The sequence below is a fragment of the Spermophilus citellus genome, assembly GCF_964194105.1.
Source record: "Spermophilus citellus genome assembly, chromosome: 16".
NCBI lineage: Eukaryota > Metazoa > Chordata > Mammalia > Rodentia > Sciuridae > Spermophilus > Spermophilus citellus.
The window spans coordinates 50,916,052-50,939,672 of record NC_138196.1 but is presented as its reverse complement, the minus strand read 5'-3'; the positions used below and the strand labels follow the sequence as shown (position 1 = coordinate 50,939,672).

General features: G+C 37.4%; 2 protein-coding genes across 4 annotated transcripts in view; one reads left to right on the top strand and one right to left on the bottom strand.

Annotated features, from left to right (window-relative positions):
* The window catches only part of LOC308634840 (uncharacterized protein), a gene marked incomplete at its 5' end in the record, with an annotated part of 32,982 nt that extends 25,148 nt beyond the window's left edge, over positions 1 to 7,834 (bottom strand). The window contains one exon of one of the 3 annotated variants that reach the window (XR_014019093.1): positions 7,423 to 7,834. Coding sequence is in view for 1 of the 3 variants with exons in the window: in XM_081268956.1 (XP_081125082.1) it covers positions 1,256 to 1,622 (367 nt within the window). Of the gene's footprint in view, positions 1 to 1,255; positions 1,623 to 7,422 lie in introns of those variants that run through there. The other 2 variants (XR_014019094.1, XM_081268956.1) reach the window with 2 other exon arrangements.
* CYP4V2 (cytochrome P450 family 4 subfamily V member 2) lies at positions 1,291 to 21,871 on the top strand. The gene is made up of 11 exons (XM_081268955.1): positions 1,291 to 1,869; positions 6,434 to 6,546; positions 6,952 to 7,037; positions 7,875 to 8,065; positions 8,447 to 8,516; positions 9,860 to 9,986; positions 12,023 to 12,196; positions 16,611 to 16,713; positions 19,037 to 19,171; positions 19,268 to 19,447; positions 21,012 to 21,871. Exons 1-11 carry the CDS (start codon positions 1,656 to 1,658, stop codon positions 21,182 to 21,184), a joined length of 1,566 nt encoding a protein of 521 aa, XP_081125081.1. The 5' UTR covers positions 1,291 to 1,655; the 3' UTR covers positions 21,185 to 21,871.
* The last annotated feature ends 1,750 nt before the right edge of the window (positions 21,872 to 23,621 follow it).

Genomic DNA, 23,621 nt, shown 5'->3' with positions numbered 1-23,621 from the left:
ATGCTAAACCAATAGTCTACCACTGAGCTGTGCCTCAGCTCAATGCATTTAGTTTTTAAAGAAGTCTTGAAGCAATTAGACAGTGTAGAAGTGAATACACTAAAAGTGTAAGTTACTTTTCTCCATTTTCACTCCAAGGAGTTGATCAGTGCTTTCCTTAATCATCAGTCTAACTGTAATAAAAAACAAAACAAGACCAAAAAAAAACCCTACTTTTTCTCCCAGAGAAGCCTTACATCATATATTCTGTTTTTTTTTTGTCTTTGTTCTGTTTTTTTCCCCCTTAATATTTTATAAATCACTTTCTATATGTCAGCACATACAGAGGAGCTTTAAAAAAAGAAAAGAAAAGATAACAGGACAGAAGCCTTTTCCCTCTCATATCAGAGACCCTTAGGAGGCTATGGATAACCTCGACAATAGCTATAAGAAAACTAATATAATTAAGCAAAGGAGTCCAGGACAGTCTCATAATTTCATCTTCCTTTGCACTTGGTGCTTAGGGATTTGTTACTAGGATACGTCTTACTTAGCCCCTTGGTACTGGGCCTAGGAAAAGTCATCCTTCAGGACAGGGCATCTCTGCAAGCAGAAGAGAGAGAAACTGGAGTCAGTGGTCACAGCCTCAATAGAATTAGAATCTCCTTGTACTGTCTTTTTCCTGCCTCAGGTTTGGTCTTAGTTTCATTTTGAGTATGCTCCATAGCAGCTGTTTCCTTTCCAAATGCTCCTTTCCCCGAGTCCCTCTCCAAACTTTGGCTGGTCATCCTATCTTTCCCCCCTCCCTTAGGCTCTGGCTTATCCTTGCTCTGGAGGGTATTTTGGCAAATATCTGGATCACCACCTCATTTAGCTTTTCCAGTCAGCTGACACAAACTGACTGTCGTTCCCCTAAGGCTGTGTCCCTAAAGCTCTGTGGATCAAAATAAAGTTAGCTGCTCCGAATGACCCCGTGCAGACGCCAGGGTTGCACCCTCCTCCCGCGGCAGCCAGTCCCGCAGGAGCACAGCAGCGCTGCGGCTTGCGCAAGAAGAGAGTTTCAACCCCGATGCATCTTTATTCCAGTTTTGAAACAGACTGCTAGAAAGAACGGAAAACCCTCCTACACCCAGCAGCCTCGTCCCATCCTCCCAAACTCAGCCCTCGCTGGTTGGCTCCGGGGCGCCTGGGTGGGGCGACATGAGTTCTGATCTCCTGTCCATCCAGGGGCTGTCCTAAATGTGATTCTTATTCGGCCCTAAGAGCCTTCACCTACCTTCAAAACACCCCAGAGTCAGCTTGCACCTGTGCATTACGTAGGTTCCTGCAGCTCTCAGTGACAACCCTTGCGGCACTTTCTCTTTCCGCCTGGGAGGCTGGAAACCCTGTCCCCAGGGTCCGGGTGGCCGCTGCTGTGCTTCCGGGAGGCTGGGCCTGATCAGCCTCCGGCGGTAGAAGAAGGAAGCCAGCCCGCGGGGCACTACTCTGCCCTCTCCGCTGAGCACCGCAACCCCGCCGCCCGCAGCCCCCGCCTCCCACCGTCCGGGAACTCCTCCTCCTCCTCCCAGCACCCTGCACTTGAACTCTACACTGGACCTCGCCGGCCGCCCGACGGCCCACCCGCGCTGACTCTCCATCCCCATCGCTAACCCCGAGCGAAAAGGGACGCTGCAGAGATGGTCGGGCTCTGGCTGGGGCTCATCGGGCAGAAGTTGCTGTTCTGGGGCGCGGCCAGCGCCGTCTCTTTGGCCGGCGCCACCCTCATCCTCAACCTCCTTCAGATGGTGTTGAGCTACGCGAGGAAATGGCAGCAGATGAGGCCCATCCCGACCATCGCCCGCGCCTACCCCTTGGTGGGACATGCGCTACTGATGAAGCCGGACGGGAGAGGTAAGTAAAGGAGGGCGCCCTGGAGGCCCGCACCTTCCTCCACCTGAAGCCCTGCCTAGCAGGAACCCCAGCTGGATCCAGATGCCCGGACCGCGCATCTGCTCAACCCAGCCTTCTACCTGTGGCACTGGCAGGTAGGAGAAAGAAGAAGAATCTCCCTCTGGAGAATGAATTCCCAATTCTATCCAGACTTTGACACCTGCCAAAATTGTTTATGCCCCCGCTCCCATCCCATAATGAATCTTTTACATAGAGCCCAGAATGCACTATTTCCAAACTCATGTCCTTCTGCTTTTCTCTTCTCTTCTCCCCACATCAGCTACTCAGATCTCAAAACTCTATATTTTCTTCTGTCTTGGCTTGTTAAAGCTTTAAGGGTGGAAACTCCCCGGGAACATGGCAAATACTTAAGCCACTCTCCCTTTTCTCCCACTTTGGAAAACAATGGACTGGAGTTTCATTTGAGACTTACCCCCCCTACTCTCGCCCAGACCATATGACTTGACCACTACATACTTTCGTTCCTTCTTGACCTTCACATTTAATAAGATTTCATAATAGCAGTTAATAAGCTCTGCTGGTGGGGCCTTCAGGCATATTTATAAGGCAAGCTGTATTTATTAAAGAGCGAATTTTTTAATTGAAATCATCCTTTTAAAAATGACACTTTATGTTTTGTTAATAGGAAAACAAATCATTTTAAGTTAGAAAGCTCTCAAAAGTACCTGATATTTGCAATCTCCCACAGAAACTCATGGGTATACAATTGAGGATACCCAGAGCTGAAAAGATTGATCCAAAATGACGTAATTTTAAATGGATCCCATCCAGAATCCAGCACTTCTTCAGATTAATTATTAATTGTTTTACAGGCTGAGCACTGACTTCAAAGCTTGAAGGATTACTTAATTTTCACTTGTGATTCCTCAAATAAAAATAATGATGTCATTTCAACTTAACACAGATAAGATAAGGCCTTATGGGAGAGTGCTTTCCAAAATATTTTCTGGCAGAAGAAATAAAAAAAAAAAAAAACCTATACTAACCAAATATCAAAGTGAGTAATATTACAAGTAATTCAACAACACATTTAGATATATGAAAATCACATTGATAGAAATCATCTGGATTAATACTAAAGGCAGAGCTAACTTCCCCCTCTATTCTGAGACGTTATAGTATTTTATATAATTTCATAGAAATACAGATGCCCCAGATGCCAACCATAATTGCCAAGTCACAATCTAAATATTGAAATCTCAAAAGATTAAAATCCCCTAAAGCCTAAAATTCCCCAAATCACAATCTTGAAATAGTAAAATCCCAAATGTTGAAATTCTGAAAGTCAAAACTAAAAACCAAAATTCTCATTGAAAAATAATCTACTTAAGAGGGGTAGGAAGTAGTATCCCAGAAAGGGTTGTACATAGGATAGTGGCATCATGTTAGTCAAATGCCTGAAAATCTGGTGAAGCATTATTGTGTGTGTGTGTGTGTGTGTGTGTGTGTGTATATGTGTGTGTGTGTGTGTGTGTGTGTGTGTGTAGGGGGATGTCATCAGAGAAGATTGAAGTTAAGTCTGAGGGGACTAGATGGGGAAGATTCACTCAACGGAGTCAGGCACCATCCAATCCATCATGGCCTGAGAAGGAACAAATATGGAAGGCAAACTGGTATCCCTCTGAGAGCTAGGACCAAATTTTCTTCTTCTGCCTTGGATGTCAGAACTCCAGGCTCCCCAGCCTTTGGACTCCATGACATAGGGCAGCATCTATTTCTCGACCCACACTGCCCCCACCCCCTCCCCACACGCTAATTTGCTATGTATGCTATGTATTCCACCTTCACATCATTTCTAATACTGGAGGTATGAAATGCACAGACTCTCACAGTTCTATATCATGTTATGCATTTTTATTGCACATTTGACAGCGACAGCACAATATTGATATTGTGTGTAAGCATCATGTAGCATTGAAGCATCCTCAATAAATGAGAGATGTCTTTTTATACATCTACATTAGTAAAAGAAAACATTTCTCAAGCTCTCAACTCTTTGGTCACTGTATATGTATATGTCGACCCATCATCATTGTGATTTTTGATCCTTCTCATCACAAGACTTGGGTGGTCTACCTTGGTATTTTATTTTTTTTTTTATTTTATTTTATTTTTTTTTAAAGAGAGAGTGAGAGAGGAGAGAGAGAGAGAGAGAATTTTTTTAATATTTATTTTTTAGTTCTCGGCGGACACAACATCTTTGTTGGTATGTGATGCTGAGGATCGAACCCGGGCCGCACGCACGCCAGGCGAGCGCGCTACCGCTTGAGCCACATCCCCAGCCCCCTACCTTGGTATTTTAGATACCAGCACTTGGGGCTGGAGATGTATCAGTGTTAGAGAGCTTGCCTTGCGTGGACCAGGCTTAGATCCCCAGCACACACAACACAAAAACAAAACTATAGATAAAAAAGTTATAAGACTGAGTGTGCACAGTTATAAATCATAGTAGTATGTGTTATATGTGTTTATGTATTTCATTTTTTGACCTATTTCTTTTTTTTTTTTGAGGGGGGGAACAATTAGTTTTTATTTTTCTTAATTTTCCAAATTTTCAATTATTTCTTTATTTTTATCAGAAATACACAATAAATTTAACAATACATGGCCATATTTCCAGTTGTCAAAGAATTCATACCCCATTTGAATAAAATATATGATATGTCAAGATTATTGTATTATCTTTGACCTATTTCTTTATGATTACAATTCATTTGCTTATTAATTGTTAATATATCCATGTGAGTAATGTTAATGTATTTTCATGTTTCTGATTATGAAAATGTTATTTTTGCTTATTTTTTAAAGAGATAGAGAGAGAGAGAATTTTTTAATATTTATTTTTTAGTTTTTGGTGGACACAACATCTTTATTTTATTTTTATGTGGTGCTGAGCATCGAACCCAGCGCCCCGCTCATGCCAGGTGAGCGCGCTACCGCTTGAGCCACATCCCCAGCCCTATTTTTGCTTATTTTATTGTGAAAAAAATGAGCTCTAAAGAATTCTGTCCTGTGTTATATATTTCTCAAATAAAAATTCCCTTTTAAAATGTAAGTAAATGTTTTTAAAATAATTTATAATATGTTTTTTTCCAGAATTATATTTTTAGGATTTTAGACACCAGGAATTTCAGATTTCAGGCATTTTGATCTTTGGGGATTTCAATCTTTGGCATTATGGAATTCTTGTCTTGATTGAACTTAAAATCAAATATTTTTCTCTCAGTATTATGTCTTTGGGGCTTATGACCCAAACCTAGACTATCCTTTCCAACTTTACACGGGAAAGTGATACACTTAAGAGGTCTCATCATATTTGGGGGAGGATTCTAACAATTAAATGAATAAGAACAGTTTTAAAATAAGTCATGAACTGATTATATAGAATTTGAAGTAATTGTCCTTGGAGTGACTTTCTGAGTGAAAAAACTAACAATATATTGCAATTCACAAAAGGGACTTTTTATTTCATCAAGTGTTAGATATTTGGCATCAAGAAAACTGTTGCTCAATTTCCAACTTTGTAACCAAGTTACTTTAAGAAGTTGTTTAAAACTCTCTAATAGAGGAGTTGTGTTTATTTATTTATCTATTTATTTAATTTTACCTGTAAAAGTAACTGCATTTGAAAGTTGTTTTAAGGATTAAAATTTCTAGGTCACCACCCAGAACTTGTTTAGAGCAAATTATTTAATTACTACACATTTACTGAGGCCCTGCTCTACACCCAGTATCGAGATCAGCAAAGCTGGGGATGTGAGAATATTCTAAGATATAGTCTCTGTTCTAAAGAACACTGTCTCTTATACAAGAGGTTACGCCTTTCATTCTGTAGCTAATGTGGGAATTCTGATCTCAGTAACCTCACCTTGAAGAACGAACTGATCTCTAAACTCATGCTTCCCAATCTCTTATGTCAATGCCTGGAGGTGGGTGTGTGGAGCTGCACCTGGCTGTTGAACTTGACACCTTTAAGCCACAAACTTCAAGCCACAAACTTCCCTGTCCCTTCTGTCAGACCAGATGAAGACAGGCAGTATAATAGCATGAAGCAGGATGTTTTGACACTGGTGATTTGACCCAGCCCTTTTCACAGCAACTTCAACAACTATATTATCCACCAGGCATTTCAAAGCAGTGTGGTATAATGGTTAAGATCTCAAGTTCTGAAGTCATGGTACAAAGCCAGGTTCCACTAGTTACTAGCTCTGTGACCCTGAGCAGTGATTTTTAAAAACTGCACATTTTGGCACATCACTAATAATTATCCTATAAGAGCTAACGTCATTATATTATTTGCAGTGGCAAATATTGTTTCAAGATAATTTTAGACCTACAGAAAGTTGTGAAAATAGTAAAGAGCATTCATGTCTGCCCTCTTTTCAGCTTCCTTTAATGGTATCAAATTACATAACTAGTGCATTTATCAAAATTACTAACATTTGTAGAATACTATGAAAATTCTTGTCTTGATTGAATTTAAAATCAAATATTTTTCTCTTAGAATTTTTTCAGCAGCTAATTCAGTACACTGAAGAATACCGTCACCTGCCACTACTGAAGCTGTGGATAGGCCCAGTGCCAATGGTGGCCCTTTATAATGCAGAAAATGTAGAGGTGGGTGTAGGGTAAATAAAACAGACATTTCTCTGCATATTTGATAGTATGGAAATATCATCAGAATAAATGTAATAAATGTATCCTTAAATTTCATTTAACTGAGTATAAAGAGCAATGTATCTGTGCATATTTGTTATCAGGTCTCAATATATTTGATCTTCTTTTTTTGGAAAGTGTACAGAAGGCTAGAGTTTTTAAGAACTACTATTAAGTCTGAATGATAGTTACATGTTCAAAACTCTAACTATATTTCTTAGAGGCACAGAAATGAAAATGAAGATAAGAAAAGATAAAGATTATTAATATTGCCTTAAAAAGTAGTTGTGTTCAAGCCGGGTATTTCTATAATTGCAGTTATTTTGATGCCAATATATCTATCAAATATTTTTTTCTCTTCCTAAGGTAATTTTAACATGTTCAAAGCAAATTGACAAATCCTATGTGTACAAGTTCCTAGAGCCATGGCTTGGCCTTGGACTTCTTACAAGGTAAATCAGTATAAATTTGTAAAGTTGTGTGGTAGAAATAGTTACTTCTATGTATAAGTTGTTATTTTAGTAATTGACTAAATTTCTAAAGTAATTTAGTTATATTTTGTTTTTTATTTTTGTCTTTGTTTTGTTTGTTTTTCTGTAGCAAGACTTTTCTCAGAAAGGGAGAGAATCTGGAAGGAAAGACCCAGCTAACAGTGGGCCCTTAACTGGCACAAGTTTATGGTGTATGGTGATCTCAGTCATGGTATTCCATGGTGGGTATCACCAGTAGAAGAATTATTAGGAGTTCCTAATATTATAGTGGAGCACGAAGAGGAGTGTCTGGAACAGGGAAATTTTGAAAAGCCAGTGGAAAAGGCAAGCAGCCCCAGAAAAGTACCTTGAATACAGTGACCTTGATCTTGACCTGGCATCCAGAGTCTTATTTCTGACTCCATCCTCTGCGGGCTGGCCTAGCAAGAGAATTCAAACACAGTAGAAATCAAGATAGAGCCATGGAGCATGTGAACAATAGAAAACTAAGATATTGAAGGAGGAAGAAAAAAATTCTTAATCTTAGAATCTCAGAACTTAAAAATGGAGGAAAATTATTAAATTTTTCTATTTTATGAATAATACATTAACTATTAGTATTCTAGAACAATGACCAACATATCTATATTTTGTAACTACGTGATTATTATATGTGTTTGTCTTTATCGTTCTGACCAAAGCATTTGAGAATCTGTAGATGAAGCTGTTTCAGAATTTTGTTGACTTGGTTATATTCATGCTCTATTGGTTTTGGATATTACTCCTCTCTTATTTGTTAATCATGTATTGTATTTCTAGTACTGGAAACAAATGGCGCTCCAGGAGAAAAATGTTAACACCCACCTTCCATTTCACAATTCTGGATGAATTCTTAGATATCATGAATGAGCAAGCAAATATATTGGTTAATAAACTTGAAAAACACGTTAACCAAGAAGCATTTAACTGTTTTTTTTACATCACTCTCTGTGCCTTAGATATAATCTGTGGTAAGTCTGATTGATTTGTATTTAAAGTTATAATGTAAAGATGAAACTGATCAAATAGAAAATAACACTCTTTTGGGAAGATAAATGAGGGGATTGGAAAGGACAGGGATTCTTCAGGGTGGTGCTACTGATAAATCAGCTGCCTAACAGAGAACAATCACTCCTATGGCAGTGGGCACAGCAGTCACAGAGCAAATTGCCAGGAAGGCCAAAAGTAGAAAGTAGAAGAAGCAATGATACAGGAAGAGCAAGCAAAGAAGAACGATACTGAAATGTAGAAGAAAAGAACAGGATTTTTGTTCTTTTTAGTGTCTGCCATTGCAAAATAAACACAAGATGTATATATGAGCTGAATGTTTGCTTCTCATCCATATTTTATAGAAACAGCTATGGGGAAGAATATCGGTGCTCAAAGCAATGATGATTCTGAGTATGTCCGTGCAGTCTATAGGTAAATGCAATTCTTTCAGTTATCTTTTAAATTATTATTGATTTGGGACTCAAATTTATTGCTAGTGATTTCTGTCTTGCATCTTTTTGTTGTTAAGATGTTAAGCTAAAATTTAAGCATGTGTTTTAGCTTAAAGGAATGTTATGTAAACTTTGGAATATCTAGATTATGCAATAATTTTAAATGACTGCTTCCTAATATACTGGTATGGTGGTATACATTATAATTTACATTACAATAATTACACTATGATGCTAAGTGATAAAAGACAGATCTAAACAATTTGTGTACTATGACAACCACGACCACAAAATAATTATAAGAAAAAAAAATGAGAAAAACCTATACCAATGTGCCAGCCATGGTTACCCTTATTCTGTGTATGGGCTTCTCAGACTATTGCATTTGGGTTTTGGTGTTATTTTCCTTTCCCCTATTTTCTTTCCTGAGTGGTACCTGCTTTTGTAATTGTAACCAACTATTTTACTTTAAAATTGCTTGCAATATTTCAAAGAGGCAGAATCAGGAACGATTTGGTGTATCCTGTCTTGAAGTTAACTGCTCATTTCCCTTCATTCTAACAAATATCTACTGAACATCTAAAGCCTGCCAGTCAATGCACAAAGTTCTAACTGGTTTTATAAGGGTACACAGAACAGCATAGCATCAGAGACAGACACTGAACCACTATAAACTAACAGACTATACTATTGCTTAGGAAGAAAAGATCAAGCTGATATTTGAAAGGAAAAATCAATGTGTCCTACAGATTGGCCTTGGAAGGCCTCTCTGAAGGAATGGTATCTAAGCCCATCCTGAAGGACAGAGCATGGAGGGGGCTTCTTGTGCTTTATCCCTGGAAAGGAGAGAGCTAAATGGGACAACCATGTGACAGTTATTTAATGAGCACTTTCTTATAGAAGAGGCAGTCATTTTCTTTTTCTTTCTTATCTTTTTTTTTGGTCATGAGGACTGATTAAATGAATAGGTGGACCTTAAATAGAAGCAGATTTCATCTCAACCTTTAGTACCAAAGCCCCCGCTGGCCTTGGCAAGTTGAGAACTTACCCTGGAGAAACAAAAGCAGAGACCACAGACTATCCACAAGGGTGTTTTGTAGTGGGTTCTTCATTCCTCTTTAAATCTAATTTTTTTAAAGCCTCATCATATGTGTAATAGCCCCATTCCTTCATTGTTTAGTGTGGCGCTAAACATGACTAATGAGCATCAATGACTAATCAGCATCACTCCCAGGTACTACCTTTACCAAAATCAGGCACCAAGTCGGTGCTCAAGAAACAGACATTTCTGGTATAAGAGATATGTTTTCATCCTATTTATAGGATGAGTGATATGGTACATCGGAGAATGAAGATGCCGTGGCTTTGGCTTGATCTTTGGTACTTTTTGTTTAGAGAAGGATGGGAACACAAAAGGGGCCTTAAGATCCTACACACCTTTACCAACAATGTAAGTCATTTGTTTTATTGTAGTAAAATACACATAACATAAAATTCACCATTATAACCCTATAAGTGTGTAATTCGGTGGCAATCAAGGGCATCCACAATGTCACTCAGCCATCACCATTATCCATTTCCAGAACTTTTTAAGACCATGATTTTTATCTTTTGTTAGTGTAACAAAAGATAGACGTAGGACCATGGAACCTAAGTCTCATAAAATAAAAGTCAAATTGAACAATAATGGAAAGAAGTGGTCAGTATGATTACATTTAAATTATATAAATATAATTCTAGTTAAATTAAGTTTAAATTATGTGAATACTAATACTAATTAGGTACTTACTAAGTATCAAACACTATTCCAAAGGTGGGAAACAGACTGATGAATAGGACATGTATGTCCTCTACCATAACATAGATTATCCAGTAGGGTAGAAAACAGTATAACAAATAATTACAAAACATGAATATGGGCAATAACAAACAGAATATTTTGTAAAAAAATAAAGAGGCAAAGATCTTTATACAAGAGTCTTCTGGGAAATGTTTGGTGGTAGTTTTCAAAGATAAAGGGCATTCAAAGCAGCGCATACTTTAATTTTGTGAAAAAACTAAAATTAACCAGTTTCTACTATTTTATTTTCAATTAAAAAAAAGGCAGAAGAAAGGGATTTTGTTTTGAATGTAGGATATCAGTCTTTGAAAATCAAGATTTATTTGAAAATATATGTTCAAATTTGAATATACTGAACAAAGTACTAATTTTAATATTTTCTTCCTTTGCAGTAAATTTTGGTTAAATTATATTAGATTTGCTTCCTTATGTAACTGAGGAAAGCCCTGCCACCAATTGATCAAATTATTAATAATAAATCAGTAGATGGATGTTAAATGAGTGTTGCTGTTGCTCTCAGTTGGCCACAGTATAGTATAATAGTAAATAGGTTATATTTTATAATTATACTTTTCTTTAAATTTCATTCATTAATACCAATATCAATAATTCATGAATTCTAGACTGGATGGACAATATCATATATATATATATATATATATATATATATATATATATATATATATATATAATTGCATACTGAGATCTAGGCTGTGAGTTTCACAATAAATATTTTGTGATATTTTGCCCTTAAGAAACTTAGAATGTACTCATTCAAGTCATTTAGGAGCAGGTTTGTTCAATTGCCTGATTGGGAAGGAAAGTTCAAATGTGTAATGAAAGTCAGTGTGTGAACTTTAATTCTTTTGTTCATTCAACAAACATTCTAATGAACATTCTTCAAATGCCAACAAGTGTTCTAGAGTTTGGAAATCTACCAATGAACAAAGACAAATGCGATATCCCATGAACAGTGGTGTTTAAGTTGGAGGAGAAGGAATCTGAACAGTTAGTATGTTATGATGTTAGGTGGTAAGTGAATTGGAGAAAAATAAAAAAAGGTTGGGAAAACAGAGCGGTAGGGATGGGGTAGCAGTGAAGGGGAAATATCTCTCTGATATGACAGTGAGCAGAGACTGGAGAGAAGAGAAAGAGCTAGCCATGTGGGCATACAAAGAAAGAACATTCTAGGCATAAGTAGTAACTAACTTGCAGGGTGAATTGCCTAATCAGCCCGCTGTTACTTTTCTCCCAACATATGTAATTGAGAGTGATCTATAATATAATGATTGCGTGTTCTCTGCTACTTAAACTTTTTCTCATTAGCTTATTCAAGTTCTTGGGTACTATTTAGTAGAATATGATTATTCCCATGATAGACAGATTATAAAAACAGCACTTGAAAATTATGAATTTGTCTGACATTAAATTTGTTCTGAATAGTTTTACTCAACAATACCCAAATGTTAGCAAGGGGCTTTAATGTATTTTAATGAAAGCCTAAGTTTTCATAGAAATGGGAAAAAAAACAGGAAAGGTTTTTAAAAATTAATTTAGAGAGGCTAGCATATTTTCATAGAAAAACGTGTCATGAGACCTTATCAAAGTCTAAACTAAAGCCTGTGATTGATGTTTAAATTACATAGGTCATTGCTGAACGGACCAAGAAAATGAAGGAAGTTGGAGAATGTAGAGATGCTGTTCCCTCCAAAAATAAACGCAAGGCTTTTCTTGACTTGCTTTTAAGTGTGACTGATGACGAAGGGAACAAGCTAAGTCAGGAAGATATTCGAGAAGAGGTTGACACCTTCATGTTCGAGGTACTTTATATCCTCAGGTTATTTTCAGGTATCGTTAACATTCCAGAGCTCAGGGTATAGTTCAGTGGCAGAGCACTTGGCCTAAACCTGCGCTAGGCCCTAAGTTCCATCCCTTGTAAGACAAAAACAAAAAACAAATAAATTCCAGTTATTTTTCAGAGTCTTTAGAATAATTTTTAAGAAAGGAATCAATGTTAAAATAATTCTATATAACCCAAAAGATTATATTATCATCAGAAATTACAGAATTGAAGAACCTGATTGAGTACCAGGCCAACTTCCTTGTTCAGAATAAGTTTTTAATGTCATGGTAGATACCACAGTAGAGACATTCTTTTCTTAAGAAAACTTAAGGTCTGTCAGACTTTCCCAAGAAGAAGAGCCACCAGAAATTTAGTTCTCAGTTCTCTATATTACTTCATGCTTCCAAATCCATAAGTTCACTTCCTCAGTACCTCCTTTTAAAGTTCTAACAAATGAGCACTTAGCTACCACAATTGCTACTTAACCAAAGAGTAGAAAGAGTCCTTCCTTGGAGATCTGCACCAATTTGCAATGCTAAAGGGGTTTCTGATCTTCATATATTTTTAAACAGCACTTTTTACAAAATAGTTTAAAATATTATATTAAATTTACAAAGAGTAAAACTCTCTATATGTGCATTGCAATAAAGATAAGCAAATTTTATTTAAAAAATGATAACACTCTTCAAAGGGAGGACAGTAGAATGCATCCAAGGTTTTGGTGACTCACTGCTAAGCATTGTACTGGCTGCTCTGCTACAGCCATCTGAATATAATGCCAATGCTTGTGCATTCTATTCATTTAAGTGGGGGCAGGGTACCAGGGATTGAATTCAGGGGCACTCAACCACTGAGCCACATCCCCAGCCCCTTTTTGTATTTTATTTAGAGAAAGGGTCTCACTGAGTTGCTTAGCACCTTGCCATTGCTGAGGCTGGCTTTGAACTTGTCATCCTCCTGCCTCAGCCTCCTGAGCCGCTGGGATTGTGCATTTTTTTAAAAAATTTAATTTTATTTTTAATTGACAAATAATAATTGTGTATATTTATTGGGTACAATGTGGTGATGTTTGGATACATGTTTACATTGTGGCATGATCAAACTAGGTTAAAGGATCCATTACCTCACTTTCTTATCATTCCTTTGTGGTTAGAGCAATTAGAATTCACTCTTTTAGCAATTTTGAACTATACAATCCATTGTTATTAACTGTGGTCACCAAGCTGTACAACAGATCACCAGAAGCTGTTCCTTCTGACTAGCTGAGATTTTATATCCTTTGACCAAAATCTCTCCTTTCCCCTTTCACTTCCCAGACAGCCTTGAGCCACCACCCTTCTAGTCTTTATCTCCATGAGTTCAACTGGTTGAGGTCCCAAATATTAACGAGATCATGCAATATTTGTCATTCTGTCCTGGCCTATTTAACTTAGCCTAATATTTTCTAGATTTATCCATATTGCCACAAATGGCAGAATTTTCTAAAAACTGAAGAGTATTCTAGTTGATGGACACTTCAGTTGTACAGCATATAGATTCAATGTGATTCCTGTAAACATGCCAGTGACATTTTCCAAATAAATAAAATACTGAGTTCTAAAATTCTCATGGAATCCCAAAAGACCCTAAAATACTAAAGCGATCTTGAGCAAAAAGAACAAAGCTGGAAACATCATACTACCTGATTTCAAAATATATCTCGACATCAATATAGCATGATACTGGCATAAAAACAGACATTAAGACCAATGGAACAGAATGGAGAACCCAGAAATAAATCCATGTATTTATAACCAACTGATTTTTGACCAAGTGCCAAGAATTCACAGTGGGGAGAGTTTCAATAAATGGTGATGGGAAAACTAGAGATCCACATTCAGAAGAGTTAAAATGGACCCTTATATCACCCTTTATATAAGAATTAACTCAAAATGATAAAGGATGTAAATGTAGTATGTGAAATTAAAATTACTAGAAGAAAAAGACAGTAGGAAAGCTAGTAATTTCTTTGGAGATGATTCCCTACAATAAGAAAAGCAAAAACAGACAAATAGGATGGTGTCGTGCAATCTTTTTGTAAAGTTCTACAACACAATAGAAGAAAGTGATATTCAGGATCAGAGAATTGAGTTCTAGTTCTACCACTACACTGATTAGCAATTGAAATGGTTTCAATGCTTCCTAATCTCAATCACAATTTCTCTATGTGCTAAAAAGAGATGAACTGAATCAGTGGTTTTAAACTTCTACTTTTTTTTTTTTTTTTAAGAATGCACTTTAGGGCTAGGGTTGTATCTCAGTGGTAGAGTGCTCACCTAGCATGCATGAGGTACTAGGTTCAATCCTCAGAACCACATAAATGTAAAATAAAGATATTGTGTCCACCTAAAACTAAAAAATAAATATTTTTTTAAAAAGAGTGCATTTTATTGAAAAGAAATCTAAAGCAGAAGGTGGACATCTAAATTAACTGAAAAGGAAGACAGAGAGAAAGAAATTAAGTGTGTGGACTCTGGGGCCATATCCCAGTTTTTACATGTATTAGTGTGGCCTTGTCACCTGGCCTAGCCCTTCTGTGCCTTGGCCTCATGAAAGAGTTATGATGATTAGATTTTTGAACGTGTTCCAAGGAGCCATGCTTGGCACATAGGAAGCATGCCACAGATACTGGCTGTTATTATCAGATGTTGAAGTGGAGACACCTTATATCTCCATCCTGCCCATGTGCACATGTGCGCGCACACAGACACAGACACACACACACACACACACACACACACACACACACACAGACATCCATGCACACAGCCACTTATTCACACACACACACATACACATATGAAAATAACCAGCCTAATGATCTCTTTCTTTTAGCTCAAACATTCTTCAAAATTCTTATTTTTTTTCTTTGCTTTGAGTCAGAGGCACACCATGTGGAATATTGTGACTCCCTCCATGAGGGGAATGCAGACAATAAACACCATGCCTTTTATGCCCCAGGTTCTAACCATTAGTTATTAAGGTGCCAGCCCCTCCCCTCTTTCACTAATATGCTTCAATAAACTCTTGCCTCATCCTGCACTAGGAATCTCATCAGACTTCTCCTACACATTCAGACCAGATTTTACTCACAAATCCCAGAAAAGCTATTAAAAAATATTTAGCAAGACTACTTCTCTATGTGACTCAGTAGCCAACTGAATGAAATGATCTCTGTGGTTCAGGGTAGGTTCTGTAAAGGAACTATAAGTTTAAGAAAATGCAATTAGGCATTAATATCAGAAACTTGTAGACTGTATATTTTAAGACTTGCAGAATAAGCCTCAAACAATTAAATGTGGGAGCTGTTTTATAAAACAAGTATTTGAGGGTGGGTTTTTTTTTTGCCCAGAGAAGGAAACAATACAATGAATACTGTGTATTATAGGAAAAATGAAAAAGTAAGATTATATATGAAGGAACATTTCTCTTTTTGTCCTAAAAGTTTTGCTCCTAGAGTTATATTACCATTTCTGATTTTTTAGTACATTTTTTGATGAGCTTACTGATTTTGCACATAAAAATGTCCGAGTGAGATGAAGATCAGAGCCGCATGCCTAAAACACTGAGTGGACAGAAAATGAGGCTGTCTATGATAGTGACTTCTCCTGATCACAAGCCACTCCAGGCCATTTCACACTTGTAGAAGAGGATAATGTGGCCTCTCCTTTGTCATCAGGCATTCTGGGAGTGGGGATCAGTTCCTACTTCTACCTTCTACCAAGCTATCTGGACCTGGAGAAATTATTTGACTTTTTTTTGGTCAGTTTTTAATCTCTAAAATCTGAATAGTAGTAATAAGTATCTCCTGAAGTTTTTGTGAAGATTAATTAGTTTCTGCAAAGTACTAATATTTTGCCTAAATCTCAGCTAGCATTAAATGAGGATATCTGTCACCTTCTTGAGGTGGAGACTTTTACCCAGAACCACACACACACCCACTGGTACTACTGGAAGGTAAAGCCACCCTCACAACGGGGGAAGGTAAAGAAGTACAGATCTGGCAAGTTGGCTCAGTGAGGTCAAACTTCTTTTCCCCTTTAAAAGGACAAGCTTTCTCGAATGGCTCCATCTGGTCCCCTTAATAGCACAGAACAGCCACTTCCCACAAAGTATGCAACACCTTGAGGCATAAATGTGCCATCTCTAAGCTTGAACCTCTACTTTTAAGGTATGGTTTTATTTGTTTCTCAGTGAGGTGAGATATTGTACAGAAACAATTTATATTCCATAGTGGCATGACAGCTGTCAAATGTAGAGACAATTCAAAAGAGCTAGTATAGACACTCCTGATCTTCTCAACATAACTCTGCTTTCTTAGCCTTTTTTTTTTAATTTATTTACATTTATAGGGCCATGATACAACTGCAGCTGCAATAAACTTGTCCTTGTACCTATTGGGTTGTTATCCAGAAATCCAGAAAAAAGTGGACAATGAACTGGATGAAGTGTTTGGTATGTTTGGCCCCTTCACTAGTTCTATGGTGGGTCCTAAGTCCACTGAAGCAAATGTCATTCTTGCTCATTAAGGGATGTGCCTACTCTAAGGACATTGGCATAAGCAGAAAGGCTCCTGTATAGGATCATTTCAGAATCTTCCTTCTTGGCAAGCTTCATCCATTCCCTTGTAGGCATTTGTCAACCTTTTAGCAGGTGACTGTACTGGGCTTAAGTCTGAGGATGCATAGATCCATGTGATTGTCCTCCTGGGTCTAACTGCTTAATATGTCAGACAAATGTACACAGAGCTTTGAGCCAGGGGCTGTGCCCTTGAGCAATGGGCAGAGGTGATGTTTGGAAGCACAGAGGAGCAGGTGAAGTTATTATAAAGGTAGAGGAAAGCTGTTGCCTAGGACTGTATCTGATCACAGATGAGAGAAGAGCTGGGTGAAGCTGAGAGGAGGTTAATTTCTGTTATACAGCAAGCAATCTGGAGATAGAGTCCCAGGATGATACCAATAGAGATGTTCCAGGTTCTCAGACTTCCTCTTTTCTCCTTTTTATCCTTACCGTCTTGGCTTTTGTCTCCTGATTGTTTTTCTAGGCACCATTACCATCTTCAGAGCAAGAAGAAAGGGGAGGTGGGGATGAAGGATGTATTTATTTCCTGCTGCTACTGTTAAAAAAAATCCACAAACTGGGAGGCACAACACAACAGAAATTTATTCTCTCACACTCTGGACACCAGAAGTTCAAAATTAGTATCACTGAGCTTATTATCACTGAATTGGTAGAACTGAACTCCTTCTGGAAAAATCAATTTCTTGACTCTTAAACTGTGGCATCTGCCAGCATTCCTTGACTTATGGGCTCATCACTCGAACCTCTTCCTCTGTCTTCACATAGCCCCCCCCCCTCTTTCTCTCTCTCTCTCCCTCTCTCTCTCACACACACACACACTGTGTGTGTGTGTGTGTGTGTGTGTGTGTGTGTGTGTGTGTATCTTGTAAGGAAATTTGTGATGGCATTCAGGGCCCTCCTGGATAATCCAAGACAACCTTTGCATTTTAAGATCCTAGATTTAATCATATCTGAAAAGACCCATTTTTTCAAATAAGGTAACATTTATTGGTTTCAGTGATCAGGACCTACCTAAATATTTTGGGGAGCCATTGTTGATCTACCATAAGGGGCTACCATCATTCTTATTCTTGTTTAAATCATGTATCATGGTTCTCCATAGCTAGAAGGTGAAAAGGAAAAAAAGTTGGATTAGCCAACCAACCACATGGTCTCTGACACATTTTTCTAGAGAACAGAATTGAGGAAGAATAAATAAAGAGGGAAGGTTGGAAAAGAAAAGCATTCTTGAAAGGGAGGAACTAGATGAACAGTAGCACAGAGGTGGAAAAGATTGTGGCTTGGAGGACAATAGCCAATAATGATGGACAACTAGAGTTTCAGGATATTGGTATAATGGAGAATTGAGAGATGAGGTTGGGAAACAAGGTTTGTGTTCAGATTGTACAAAGACTGGAATGTACAAAGCCATCAAGGGATGGCTTCATCTTGTAGAATGGAGACAATCTAAACTTTTTTAGCTGCGTTTCTGCAGTCATTTTTTTCCACACTGACTTAATTTTAGAGTGCCTCAGGGGAGAAAATATGATCTTCTAAAAGCTCACAAGTTATTTTGAAGGAGTTTCAGTGTTTATATCCTCCACAATTTCTAGCTCATTGCTAGTTTTGCAAATGCTTTTTAATCTCATATAACAATAACAATTGTTGTCACTAGAATGTTCTGCTGTTTGTCATGTGTTCTGCATATTATGCCTCCCTTCTAAAATATCGTAGTATTTTTGAGCAAATAATCTTTGGTTACTGTGCTGCAAGTACCAACTCTGTTTCTCATATTTTTGAGAAAGGCAATATTACATAACATAGAATGAATAATTTTAAAATGTAACATTTAGTGGCATTTAATATATTCACAATGCTTTGTGACTGTCACCTCTAATTCTAAAGTACTTTAGCACCCCAAAACAAAACCCTATATCATTTAAGCAGTCCCTCCTCATTCCCCTGACCCTCAGCCCCTGACAACCACTAATTCACTGTGACTCTGTAAATGGAACTATGCAGTAAGTGACCTTTAGTGTCTGGTTTCTTTGACTTATTAGCATGTCATCTGATTGTATTTTGATTTGTATAATATTAGAAATTCTACTTCAGGGTATTCAACCTTTGGTGTTTGATTCATGTGTTCTACGATGCTCTCACCTCTGCCCCAAGCCCAGACAGTTCTTTCATTGGCATTTTATACACTTACTTCAATCAGGGAAGTCTGATCATCCTGCTACCTTGGAAGACCTGAAGAAACTTAAGTATCTGGAATGTGTTATTAAGGAGACTCTTCGAATTTTCCCCTCTGTCCCTTTGTTTGCCCGGAGACTTAATGAAGATTGTGAAGTGGGTAAGTGTCCTAGAACTGAACCGGTAGGGAGAGCGTGTTTCATGTCTAACGTCTGTCTTGCTCCAGTGTCATGATGGGTTGCTTACTTCTTGACAGCCGGTTACAAGATTTCCAAAGGCACTGAGGCGGTCATCATCCCCTACGCATTGCACAGAGACCCCAAATACTTCCCAGATCCTGAGGAATTCCAGCCAGAACGGTTCTTTCCTGAGAACGCACAAGGACGCCATCCATACTCCTATGTTCCCTTCTCTGCTGGACCCAGAAACTGTATAGGTTTGTAGCCATACAATTGGGTGTGACTTTTCAGGCCCACATGATAAGCAGGTTTCTTACCAGGATGACTTTGAATTGTGATGAGCCATTACCCATATGCAAAAAGAAAAAAAACTGGTTTATTTTTTCCTCCATTTTACATTATAGCTTTCAAGAATTCCAAAAGCATATTTGCAAAGCATATAACAAATATGCTATCATAAAGTATATTTGTTTTCTAGGGATGCCATAACAAATTAGCGCAGGTTGGCTTAAGCAACAGGTATATGTTTTCCCACAGTTCTGGAGGCTAAGGTGTCAGTGAGGTTGGTTTCTTCCCAGGCCTCTCTCTGGCTTGTAGATGGTGGCTTTCTCCCTATGTCTCCATGGGTTTTTGGGTTTTGTGGGCCAATGTTCTCATCCTTCTGAAGTCAGATTGTATAACAGCCCACTCTAATGACCACATTTTAACTTTAAATTAACCTGATTAAGGTTCATACTTAACATTAATTATCTCTTTACAAGAACATATTTCCAAATACAGTCACAGTCTGAAATACTGGGATTAGGACTTCTAAAGGAGAGCACAATTTAGCACATAACATAAAGCATAAACGTCTCACTCAAGGTAGGGTCTTAAAATGTTATAGGTGTGGGATTAAAGTTAAATATAATTTATCGCAGTAGAAAAACTACATGATTGGTTATGTGTAACCTTGTTTTTGTGTTTGTTCCTTTTAAGAATTTTATTTTGCAAAACCAAAACAAAAGATACTTGTCATGTGACTAGTTGAAGAACTTCAGAAATGAGTATCTATCACTATGTATTATTAACACTCTTGGCTTTAGTATCTCTAAAGCATTTTATCATTTATATAAATGCAGACATTAGTAAAATTAGACCGGATTTAAATGAGTGACTCTGAAGCATATTTGTTGTCTTTATAGTAAACTAAAGGACCAATAAAAATCAGTTCAGAGTAGTAATTCTTAAGCTTGAATGAGTTCAGGATTCATCTGGGATGTAGTCATCCCTAGATTTTCTTAAAGAATTAGTTCCAGGACTTCCTACAGATACCAAAACCACAAGCGTACAAGTGCCTTGTGCAAAATGGTGTAGTATTTTCCTATAACTGATATACATCATTGTGTATACTTTAGAACGTCGTGTATACTTTAGTTACTTGAATACCTAATACAATGTAACTGCTGTGTAAGCAGTTTAGATACTGTATGGTTTAGGGAATAGTTACAGGAAAAGCAATACACTTCCAGTGGAGATGGAATTATTTTTCAAATATTTTCAATTCACCATTGGGTGCATCTGTGGATGTGGAATGTGTGGATACAGAGGGTCCTCTGTACTGCTAAAATTCAGATTCTCTGGGCTGCCACTGATAACACTGGGTGAGAACAGAAAGGGGTACTTGAAAATCTTCATTTTTTTAACAAGCATCTCAAGTGAGTCTGATTCTTTTAAGACCTATGTGAAAATATTAAGTTGGTTATTTCTCTAACAGGGCTTCTTATTTCTCACATTAGAGTTGTATATCATTAAAATGATGGTATTTATATTAATTTAAAGGTCAAAAGTTTGCTGTGATGGAAGAAAAGACCATTCTTTCCTGTATCCTGAGGCAGTTTTGGGTAGAATCCACCCAGAAAAGAGAAGAACTTGGCTTGTCAGGAGAATTGATTCTCCGGCCAAATAATGGCATCTGGATCAAGTTGAAGAGGAGAAACACAGATGCATCCTAACTATGTTCTTGGGCCGTAGCCTTATCATGAAAAAGATGTTTGTGTATAAGAAACTTGGCGTTTATAACTTAAGTGCACTTTTAGCCTTCCTTTCTTCTTTTTTTTTTTTAAGATCCTAATTACCTATATTTCATGAATTATTAGAATAGAGTCCTCTTGGTAATCTAGTGCCTTATAGGGTTAGCTAATGGCTTTCAGATAAACTGGGAGTTTATAGTTTACCTGCTGTACTCTCTTATGTAAAGGAATAGAATCAACAAGAAGGTAAATTTCTGCCCAAAGTCATGCTAGTTGGGATAGGGCTAGAAACAGATAGAGGTCTACACTCTCAATCTTCCCCCTTCATTCTAAGACACTATCTATTGCAATATGCTCTGTGGACCTTAGGTTTGTGCCTAGATGTGTTTTAAGAACTCAGGACTCTGCCTCTGGTTTAAACCCTCTACCCCCTGCTGTTTTTTTTTTTTTAAATTCCTTCACTCTTAAGGGAACAAAGAAGCCATTCATCTTTAGTAAACAACCCAATAATATCTCAATTAGAGATTAGGCCTTTAGTGAATTCATTTCTGCACAACATACTTGTCAATCTGATAATCTGATCCACATTCCTTGAAATGTTTTGATACACAGTACTTCTAATACTCAGTGATTTTTTTCCAAAGCTTTCAATAAATAATTGTAACAAAATTGGTTTATTGGTTTGTTTCAATTTTCAAAAGGCACCAATAGATAGAAGCAAGGAATGGATATCAAATGAAGAAGTTACAAAACCACAGCCATTTTCAAAACACTGTTGTCTGGGGCATTTACAGGTAGAGTCAGTAACAGTGCCCACATAAGTATCCTAAAGAGGATAGAACCCAGTCCCTAACTTGATGAAAAAAGCCAAGGAAGTAGATGAGAAATTTGGAAACATTTCCTATACAATGCTTAATATTATTTTTTAGGAAATTCATATATGTAGAATACTCTTTCCCAGATGATTTTTGTGCAATAAAACTTTCTTTGTGGAAATTGGTATTGCCTCTCAAGTGATGCATTTACATTTAACCTAGCTTTTATATTTTTATTGAACCTACACTAGGCATTAAGTTAAATTTAAAGCAAAACATGACTTGATATTACCTCTTGGTATCATATCTTTATTTATCCTGAAATACTTTGTATTCATATTTTAATTCATTTGACACATGTCAGAGTTGGAACTGAGAAATTACATCATTTCTATAGTATTGAAAATATAGATGCTGATTTTTTTAAAAATAAGAAGATAACCAAATATGTATGTCCCCATTATCTGTCTTTTTGAAAGAGTTACCTCTAGAAAAATAAATTGTATTTTAAACTTGGTTGCTATATTTTATTTAAAGAATTGATGTTGGTATGAAATATAGATAACTTTAAAAGATAAATCAGTGACTTCTGATTCACAGTGGGCAATAAAAAAAAATAGCACTTTTGAAAGTCAAAGTCCTCAGTGACACTTGGACTTTCTAATAATTGTTCCTTCTGATTGTGAATCTCTGTGACCCAAGAAAGAGGAGAAGTAGAACTCCAGAGCATTCTGCTCAGCTAATAGCAGAAAGTGGAATCTCCTAGGGCTGCAGGAAATCTCCTGGGAATCAGCAAAAGCCACGCTATCATTGGGCCCCAGGGATTTAGAGTCTAAAACTTCTAATGAAGGATTGTGGAGTAGGTGCATATTTTTTGTCACGGGCAAGAAAGTCAATTCCTGAACCAACTGACCTGTCTTATGATGCTGGTCATAAAATAAATAAATAAGTAAATGTTCACCCTAAATGTTTCTAGAATTACAAAAATATCTTTCTGTCCAGCATCTAATGAAGTGCCTTATAGGTACATTTGAATTTTTTTAGTCTGCCTATAAACCTCCCTTTTCTAGGAATAGCATACTTGAATTTTTAGGGTAACCCTATGATAAACCCCACCCCCATTCCCACTGTTCTCATCCTTTTGCTTCCCCAACACACACATGCTGTACCAATGTGGTTTACTTGGTGATCTCCGGTCCCTGAGGTGATTCCACTTTCCCAGCTTAATCTGATTAACCCAAGAAAGTTCAAACTAGAGTGCTCCCCTTGCATTGTACCAGCAGGGACTGGGACCGTTGGTGGAAACTTTAGGTCATGAGGCTTGGGATGAATCAGCAATTGAACCTCTGGAGCAGCTACTAGGAGGAGGTGAGGCAGGTGAGGAGGAGAGAAGACATAAAGAAAAGAAATGGAGAGAATCCTGCAAGAGTTTGAGTCCTGGGTTCCAGCCAATGATAAGGTGCAGCTGCTATTCCAACAGAGGATTAATATGCAGAATATATAAAGAACCAAAAAAAAAAACCACTTATCACAAAAAAACTCATAAATAACCCAACCAAAAAATGGACAAATACATTAGATACCTCTCAAATTAAAAAAATTAC

Coding starts and splice junctions, on each gene's coding strand:
- CYP4V2 (XM_081268955.1), top strand. CDS start 1,656: ATGGTCGGGCTCTGGCTGGGGCTCATCGGGCAGAAGTTGCTGTTCTGG. Junction 12,197..16,610: donor TTGACACCTTCATGTTCGAG/GTACTTTATATC, acceptor TTACATTTATAG/GGCCATGATACAACTGCAGC. Junction 19,448..21,011: donor TGGACCCAGAAACTGTATAG/GTTTGTAGCCAT, acceptor ATTAATTTAAAG/GTCAAAAGTTTGCTGTGATG.